The sequence below is a fragment of the Heteronotia binoei genome, chromosome 3, assembly GCF_032191835.1.
Source record: "Heteronotia binoei isolate CCM8104 ecotype False Entrance Well chromosome 3, APGP_CSIRO_Hbin_v1, whole genome shotgun sequence".
Classification (NCBI taxonomy): Eukaryota; Metazoa; Chordata; class Lepidosauria; order Squamata; family Gekkonidae; genus Heteronotia; species Heteronotia binoei.
Genome location: NC_083225.1, coordinates 85,459,069 through 85,468,565, shown reverse-complemented (window position 1 = coordinate 85,468,565; position 9,497 = coordinate 85,459,069). Strand labels below are relative to the sequence as shown.

General features: G+C 39.2%; 1 protein-coding gene across 1 annotated transcript in view; it reads right to left on the bottom strand.

Annotated features, from left to right (window-relative positions):
- Nucleotides 1-4,591: 4,591 nt before the first annotated feature.
- The window catches only part of LOC132568371 (cytochrome b-245 heavy chain), a 31,653-nt gene continuing 26,747 nt past the window's right edge, over nt 4,592-9,497 (bottom strand). The window contains exons 11-13 of the mRNA XM_060234111.1: nt 9,013-9,159; nt 7,638-7,762; nt 4,592-6,014 (exon numbers count right to left, since the gene is read on the bottom strand). Coding sequence (XP_060090094.1) covers nt 5,888-6,014; nt 7,638-7,762; nt 9,013-9,159 — 399 coding nt within the window. The 3' untranslated portion in view covers nt 4,592-5,887. The remainder of the gene's footprint in view (nt 6,015-7,637; nt 7,763-9,012; nt 9,160-9,497) is intronic.

Genomic DNA, 9,497 nt, shown 5'->3' with positions numbered 1-9,497 from the left:
TACCTCCACAGACGAAAATGAGTGCTAGGACCAGCGAGAAAGAGTATCCTGTAAGCAAAATTAACAATGCCGCCCCCCCCCCCCCATCAAAGCAAGGAAACACCTGTGCTACTTTGGGGAAGTAGTAGTTTCATGTCATTGTGCTCTGTAGTTGTGAAATGATCATACTTTCATCACCCTTCGGTTTCAGTGATAATCCTGAGAGCAGAAAGAGGAAATTTATTGGGAACCTGAAAGGCCCAAGAACCTGCACAGTACATGTGCAGGCCAACTGCTACAGAAGATGGGGTGTGAGGGTTCTGTAGGGGTAGTGAAAGTAACAGATACAAAGAAGCAAAGTTGGCCTGAGAGTATAATGACTTCTTTTTTGCAAATAAGTGCAAATTTAGCTAGTCCAGGACACGTGCCAGGAACTAGAGCTCCTTTAGGCAAGCTCAAGAACTTGGATGCACACAGAGGAATTTCTGACAGTTGTTCTTTGAGCATCTGATGCCCATATTGCAACTACTTCTGACAGGGATTGTTTTGTAGAAAAACAGGTGGTGGAGCTCATCCAGGGATTGTTATGCAGCTGCACATACTATTCAAGGGACAAGGTGGGAAGGAGGAGGTGGAACTCTCAGAAAGGTTCAGGATCTGTGCTCCTGTGAGCTCCTGCTGAATCCGAGGTCTGACTTCTGAAAGATTCTATAATCTGAAAAATTCTATATGATATCAAAACTGACTTAGCTATGAAGAACTCTTTGTTCTTGGTTCGTCACATCCTTGCCTGGCCTCTTATCTCCCATACAGATCAATCCAGTGTTTTTTTGAGTAATGAACAAGAGATATGTGATGACAATCAAAGTTATAGTGTCCCTATATATGGATGTTCAGTGTTTTGTTGTCACAACCAAGAGGCAGAATCTGCCTAACTAATCTCATAAGCTAAGACCAAACTAGATTCAACAGCAGCAAATCAATTTGTTTTATTTCAATAGAGAAGAAGATATTGGATTTATACCCTGCCTTTTAACCTGAAGGAGTCTCAGAGTGGTTTACAGTCTCCTTTCCCTGCCCACAATAGATACCCTGTGAGGTAGCTGGGGCTAAGAGAGCTCTGCATAACTGCTCATGAGCAGAACAACTCTGAGGGAACTTGTGGCTGACCCAAGGTCAAATCAGCAGATGCATGTGGAGGAGGAGCGGAAGAGAATCAAACCCGGTTCTCCCAGATAAGAGTCCACACACTTAACCACTACACCAAGATGGCTCTCTTAGTTCTGCTCAACTTGCGCATAAAGCAAGCTTGGGAGGAATCCTGTTTTAATGAATAAAAAAGGCATGCTGGAAATACTAAACCCTATCTCTCTCTGTGGCTTCTTCCAAATAACAATAGTCCCAAGGTTTGGTTGTTGTAACGTACCTTTTGTGGGGCTGCCCTTAAAGACAATTCAGTAACTATATCTGATATAGAATGTGATGGCCCTGTTTATTAACAGGAGATAGTCACAGGGAACACACCACACATATCTTATGGTCACTATGCTCATTGCCTATTTGTTTCTGGGTTCCTCTCAAGGTGCTTTTGCTTATCATTAAAGCCCTTCACTACCTGGGACTCACGTATGTGAAAGACCATCTCTTCCAATGTGAGGTTTTGTAGCAAATATACATTTGTTCCATCTTGTAAGCATGCATGTCAGAGCCTGTGGGATCAGAGCAGTGGTCCAAACAACAGCCAAAACAGTTGCATTGAAGGGCAAAGAGGACATCAAGGCCAAGGCCTGATATTCAGAGGTATACTACCTTTGGACATGGAGGCTTCCTTCTGACACTATGGCTAGTAGCCCTTGATAGATCTCTTCCATGAATCTGCCTAACCCATTTTAAAGCTATCTGTGCTTGTGACCTTTTCACTGCTGCAGCACACTGACCCACATTTTCATTCCAAAACCCTAAGATCTCTTTCAATCTCAGTCACTTCAGAACTCATCAGCATATATTTAAAATTAGGATTCCACCCCCCCCCCCCAGTATGCACTTATACACTTATCTACATGGAATACACTTATCTACATGGAACTTCATTTGCTGACTCCTCCCATTTAGAGAGATCCTCTTGTAGCTCTTTACAATCCACTGTGGTTTTCACCATCCTGAATAATTTAGTATCACCTGAGTACTTCGTTGCTATCAGCTCCAAGTCCAAATAACTTATGAACAAATTCAATCGCATGGGTCACAATATTGATCCCTGTTGGACCCCACTGCTTATTTCCCTCCATTGCAAAAACTGCCCATTTATTATTACTTTCTGCACTGCCATTTAACCAACTTTTAATCCATGGGAGGAGCAGTCTCTTTATGCCATGACTGCTCAGTTTACATAGTAGTCTTAGGTGAATGTCTTGTCAAAAGCCTTTTGGAAGGTCTAAGTCTATGATATTTACCAGGTCATCCTTATCTATGTGCTGGTTAACCTGCTCAAAGAACTTCAATAGGTTGGTGAGACAGGACTTCCCTTTGTAGAAGCCAGGTTAATTTTCCCTTAGCAGACTTTTTCCTTGATGTGTTTAATAATTCTCTTTCTAATAACAGTTTCTACTAATTTATCTGTATGTTAGGCTTAACTGTCCTGTAATTTCCTGGATCCCCTCTGGACCCACTTTTAAACACTCTAATGTATGTCATCTGGACATTAGTCTTCTTTGTAACTTTCTGATTTGAAGTATGCATTCTATCTGAGCCTCAATCACCATTGTTTTAAACAGTTTCTACGATGTCTGGAATCCCTGCTGGTATTCTAACTTTATAATTGCTTTGGTTGTTAAGGGTGCTAAGGGCACAAAGGGGTCCCATACCTAAAAAGTTAATGTGACATGGTCAAGTGTCTTTGCCCAATGCTGAACTTACATAGTGGCTTTATTTGTCTCTTGTTTAAAGATCCGCCTCTGTGGTTATCTCTATCTACTCCCTGATTAACTCCCACTGTTAGTAGCTTTGTTCACATGCCAAGTTCATGTGTTCCACAAGCAGCAGTCTGCTTTTTGGAGTCTCACCTCTGTGTGTACCATTCACATGCTGGTTCAATGGCCACTATAGCCCAATGGGATGGAACAGTCTTGCAGTTGAATTAAGGTAGACCATCTTTGTAAAACTTCAAGTTAGGGTTGTAAATGAGAACTTTTAAAGAGGGTCTTTGGATTTGCATGATTGCATTTCAGATTGGACAGGGCATAGCAGGGGAGGGTTTTTTAAATGTTATTTATTTATTGAGGTTGCTGGCTGTTATTAATTTTCTGAGGTTTTAAATTTTTAAAAATTCTATAATTGACTTTATTTTGTTCCTTGCCTTGGCTCTCATTTGTTTGGGTGAAAAGAAGGGTTATAAATATTTTAAACATATAATTTAAAAAAACTTCTGCTGCTGGCTAGTGGCCCTCATCATAGCTTAAAAACATGAATTCCTTAAGTTAACCATATATTGTGTGAAGAAACTCTTCAGTGGATTCTGAAGGAATGCACAATTATTCTTTCTACATTTCTTATTTGTGAATAACATTCTGAAATAGAAATATAGGGAGCTCAGCTATGTTCAGTTGTACTGTTCCTGCCAATGTAAGTTTGGACATTTGCAACATGCTTTACACTGGATAACATACATTTATTAAATATCTTCACTCTTCCTATGCTGCTTAATGCTGTACTCTCTGGCTTTATATGGAACAAATAGATCAAATAGCAATTCATTTTTATGAGCAAGCAATACATTAGTTAGAGGTACACTCAAAACTCCTGCACTAAAGTAAGAAAAATGCATTTCATTTGTTCCTTTGCTAAGATTTTCAAATTTTAAACAGCAGTACAGCTGTTCCATATTTAACATCATGCATGAAAACAGCTTCCATTTATCTGAACAGAGCAGTCATTAATGTAGATGTGGGTTATTATAAAGTGGATAGGTTTTTAAATTTAAGTAAATTTTGTTTTGCTTTTCTTCTGTATGTGACACTTTCTGGCAGATGAACAAGCCTCACACTTCCAGTTTCCATCTTGTGATCAGAATGGTCCGTATAGCTGAGGTACTGTACGGAAGTATATTGGAACTTATTTAATTTAGATTGTGATACTGATAGTACACCTGTTATATAACTGTAAGGCTTTGTTCACTTGAGACAGATGTATGAGAAAGTAGTATGCGGCTAAGTTGGAAGTTACTCTGCATCCAGCATGGTTTCTGTTTGCTGTGACTAAGCAAAGAAGCATGCATACTTTTAACAGTTTATGCTTTTGCACATACATTTGACATACACAGAATCAAGGAATTTTTAAAAATGTGCAACTTTAGCTTGATTGAAATTAAAATGAATGTATCATGCAGATCAGGAAGCTCCCTTTCTAGTACCTCCCATGGTATTATTAAAAACAAACCACAATACTGTGTCAAAATAACTGGATATTTTTTAAGAGCGCCTATTTAGGAACATGGTACAATACAATGATTATCATTTTGGAATTTCCCTTGAAAAGAGGAACTAGAGATCTGTTAAGCAAGAGGCTTTTGGTTATTTTTTTACATGATGAGTTGGAAGGCAGAAAGGCAAAGGAAGTAACATGGGTAGGACTTTTTATTTCATTGTCTTAGTAGTCATTCTCAATCATATGACTCATATGAAACTGTTGCCATTTTAAGATAAATGCCATCTAACCAAATGCCAAGTCCCTGAATAACCCACATATTGAAAACTGATATGCCTCCAGCTAGGGTTGCCAAGCCTCCAGGTGGGGCCTGGAGAGATTCTGCTTTTACAACTGATCTCCAGCTGACAGAGATCAGCTCCCCTGGAGAAAATGGCTGCTTTGAAGGGTGGATTCTATGGCATGGTACCATGCTGAGGACCCTCCCCTCCCCAAACCCCACCTTCTCCAGGATCCACCCCCAAAGTCTCCAGGTATTTTCCAACCCTGACCTGGCAACCCTAGTGTTCTCTATTATGGACCTTACAAAAGTAGACTGTAATAATTAGACCATTTTATTGAAAATGTTATGTACAACGCAAAGACATAAACTCAACATAATAACCTCAAAATATTAGGGTCATCATGCATCATTCTTAGGAATAAACAGGCTGGAAATATCTTTCAGATATGGGGTTAGGACATCTAATAGAGAAACTGACTTTTCCTTTGTATAAAGCTGCTAGCTACTAACCTCACCATTCAACTAGAGGCAAAAATATAACAACAGTGGTGGCAGATCTACACATAAGTGTCTATAAATATTTAAAAAGAAGTCCATACACAATTGTTATCTATGTGAAATGCTTCAAATGTTGATAGAGTTCTAAGATCTTCAATCAATTATTTTACCACAGGTGGACATTTATTTTTCCAGTGTTCAATATAAGTGGGTGGATATATTATTACTTTCAATCTCCTTGCACTTTTGTATCCCTTTAAAGAGAAGGGCTTTCTGAAGCTCATGTAGATGTAATTGGCCATCTACAAGTTTTTCCACAGAGTGTTGGATATTTAGGAATAGCTTTTAAACTTTTACTACCTTCTCCTTCCTGTATGAAAGCACTGTTTTGATTGCTTTCTATTTAGGTGCAGTGCAATACTTTAGTCATCCTCTACTTTTTTCTACAGTCCTGGTATCTGCAGTTTATCACCACCATTTTCAGGGTCTGCAAAATTAATGAGGCAAGGGAAAGTCTTATCAGTTTAAAGCCAGGGAATAGGTCATTTGCTAAATTAATACATACTGCAAAAGCTAACAGAAGTGAAACATAGAATCTTTAGGTTACACTGGGGCAAAATTCTAGTGAGAAGGTAATCTGCTGTATTAAGGTCCATAGTGCTAAACCCCAGCCATTTTATTTTAATGTTTGGAGGACACACATTTTCAAAAATTTTCTTTGTTGAATATGAAATGTACTCCCCGGGGGTCAGCTTCTGAATTGCTAATACTCATTTTATTTAAAGTTGTAGCCAAGGCTTCAGGTCCGCACAGGAAAACGCCGATCCTTGAACTGTTGAGAAAAGAAAGGATTAATGTTGCAAGTGCTAAATATTGTAATTTCAGCAATTTACAGAAGAAAGTTAACTATATTTGTGATACTGAAAGCCTCTATTACAAGGCCCAACATGACAACACTTTAGAACCCAAAACACCCATGAGATTGTCTGACAAGTAATAATAGTACTTTTCAAATGTCAAGCACAACCCACTGGCAACATACTGTGATCTGGAGTGGGACCACAGTTTGATTTAGCAAAACAAAGAAGCTGATCATTCACTGTTACCACTTGTTGAATTACATCTGAGAGCATAAACTGCTTTCCTTTTTGAGGTGACCTGTCACATGTTGTTGTGGTCATCAAGAAGATTACTTATCCCATGATGTTTCAGCAGTTTTTAGTATTTATTTCTTGGTTTAAAAGTAGATGGTTGGATCTAAGACTGAACTGGCAATCTCTGCCATTGCCTCCTTCATACTGCAGACACCCCTCATGTAATTCCTCAGGGCCCCCTGTCCACTTGGAGCAGCATTTCCTGGATAGCAGTGAGTTGCTATGGAAGGGAGGAGGCAAGAAAGTTCCATTCCATCATTGGAAAATTTAGTCTGGATCCAAACTACAATCTCATGCATCGTTACAAGGTTCAACAACTAGTAACTTTTATTAATCTTATCTCAAAACCTTGGTCAAAACCACTAATAATGTCATCCTATACTATCAACACAGCTTTTTGGAAGTAAATCCCATTGAAATTAGTAATACTTCCATGTAAATGTAATCAAATACGGCATAATTTTTTGAAATTCCCAACAGGTTTGCTACCCTGTTAAATGAAATACTTCTATTTGCGAGGACTAGTTAAAGCCATTTAATCAATTTGAATATGATCCATACAAAATTTTGTGATTTCCCATCAAAGTCTGTATGATTTTAATGGGAAAATTAAGCACAGGCTTAGTTTTTTCCCCATTGGAATTGGTCCAACACAGAAGTCTTTTCAAAACATAGTCGTTCAGGGTTACGGCGCTGATAATCATACTGGCAAGGTCAGAATTCAAGCATGTCTGTCTCTCCAAACCACAATGGACTGGATCCTATGAATTTCTTCTGCTAGCAGAGCTTTCCTCCAGCACAAAGAGCCTTGCACTGGCAGAAGAGAAATGTTTCACCAGAGTTGGCCTCTTTGTGCCACAGGAAGGCTCCACTGCTAGCAGAATGGATTCATAGAATCCATACTATCGTATGCAGTGGCTCTCCTTGCCAATATTAAAAGAGCAGGATCAATTTAGATAGAGTTTTTTTTTAAAAAAAAAAAGCCCAGCAGGAACTTATTTGCATATTAGACCACACACCCTGACACCAAGCCAGCTGGAACTGCATTCCTGTACATTCCTGCTAAAAAAAAGAAAAAAAGCCCTGGATTTAGATTATCTTATTTGTGTCATTGCAAAGCTGGTTATTTCCGTCATTCTATGGTGAAATTTCTTTTTACCTACACCTGCTCTTTCAGTAACAGCTGGATCCTTCCAAATCAACACACTCAGCAGTTGGATCCTTCCAAATCAACACACAGTGAAACAGACAGTGACTCACTCTACAATAAAATTAAGATAGTTTCTGCAAGTACCATTTACCTGGGATGCTGATTTGCAATCATTTTGAACTCATTTTCCCAATTTGGTCTCCCATACAAAGTTTTCTGTTTCAAACCAGTGATCACATCTTTCTCTTCATCATGATGCACTGTAAAGTGAGTAGCCTAGAGAAAGAAACAAGTTGAATTTTGGTACAAAAAAAGTTGAATTTTGGTACAAGAAAAGTGCAGCATCCATTGAGGTTAATGGTTGACCGCTGAGAGGCACTTCCAAAGAAACAGTGCTGTACAGCTGATGCACGCAGCAGAATGACATTGAATTTCAGCAAATGAGGTAATACGAGAGTGGAAGAACTGAGGAAGGGCCTTGATATTTTGCATCCTCAACTGGATCCATTGTCTAACTGGATCTCTTGACATTTCTACATGTCTGATCTGCTTCAGGGTCAATGCTGTCAGGGTTGTTTTTTTTCGTGCACCACCCAGGGTATCCTCTATGTTTCTGATATCTTTCCTGATCCAAACCTGTTTTGCTCAAAGTTTTGGGGAAAATTAAATAAAGCCAAGTTGCTGCCTTGTGGGTGAGAAAGTCTAGATTTTCCTGTTCCTGTCCACACAGCAGCCATTTTCCCTGTGCACAGGGTGGAGAAAATTGACAGAGGGAGTTTTTTCTCCTTCTCCAATAATACATTTATTTATTTACTTTTGTTGATTTGTATTCCACCCTTTCCCGCAAGCAGGCTCAGGGTGGATCACAACAAGAGTTAAACAGTTAAAAACTACACACTAAAACCATAAAATACAATAAAACAGATAACACATGTGTCAAAGGTGGTGATTCCCACTGGGCGTATTCTATATATCAGTACAACAGTAGGCCCAGAGATGAAATAATAAATTAAGATAAAATAATATAGCATCATAGCAGAACAGAACAGGGTTCAGAACAGATAAAAGGAAATACTTCTTTATTTAATGAGTAATTAAACTGTGGAATTCACTGCCAGGGGAGTTAGATGGATTCATGAAGGACAGATCCATCAATGGCTACCAGACATATCTGAAGGGAACCTCCATTTTCAGAGGCAGTAAACCTCTGACTATTAGCACTGGGAGGCAGTAGCAGGGAACAGCCTCAGAAATCTTTTTTAACTATGCTAATTCCTTTGCCAAGAAAAATGAAATTATCTTTAAGTCCTTGAGTATATCTCTGAATCTTCATAAATACAAGTTTTGCATAACACAACACTTTGGAAACAATTATTTCCTTCCGCTAAGTTGCAGTCTTCCTGTGACTGGGAAAGCCATCTGCTGGTTGAAAGCCCGTGGAAGACTGTCAGCACATCCAACATATTATGCTCTATTTCCATTCAGCAGTCTCAATAATGTTGAAGAGCAATATTGTAACTGTATACCTGAGATTCATCCCAGCCCGTAAGATAGATATTGTAGCTGAGAAATGCTGCATTGTTCCGATCCTGCATTTGAGTCTCCAGTGACTGCAAGAGGTCAGCAAACCATTCAAAGGCATGTGTGTCTCTGCAGAGCCAATAGAAATAGATCTGAAAGGGGAAAAAAATGAACACAATCACAGCATTAGATTATCTGTTAGGCTAAGTAGTTTCATTTGCTAATCTGAGGCTAATTGAGGAGCTAGATAACGAATAGATTGGCCATTTCCCAGTGAATCACTGTCCTGGAAGGTGGATATCAATCTGAGCAAAGGAGAGATTAATTTGGCCATCATCTCTGCTCCTTAGTTTATACCCAACTGTTGGTACTGCAGGTGGACATCCATTGCCTCCTTCCACAGTGCTTCTGCCAGATTCAGCCCCAGTAGCATCCCCTGAGGCAGAAGCAATGGGTGTTTTGCCTGTCACCATCACTGCAGAGACCACTC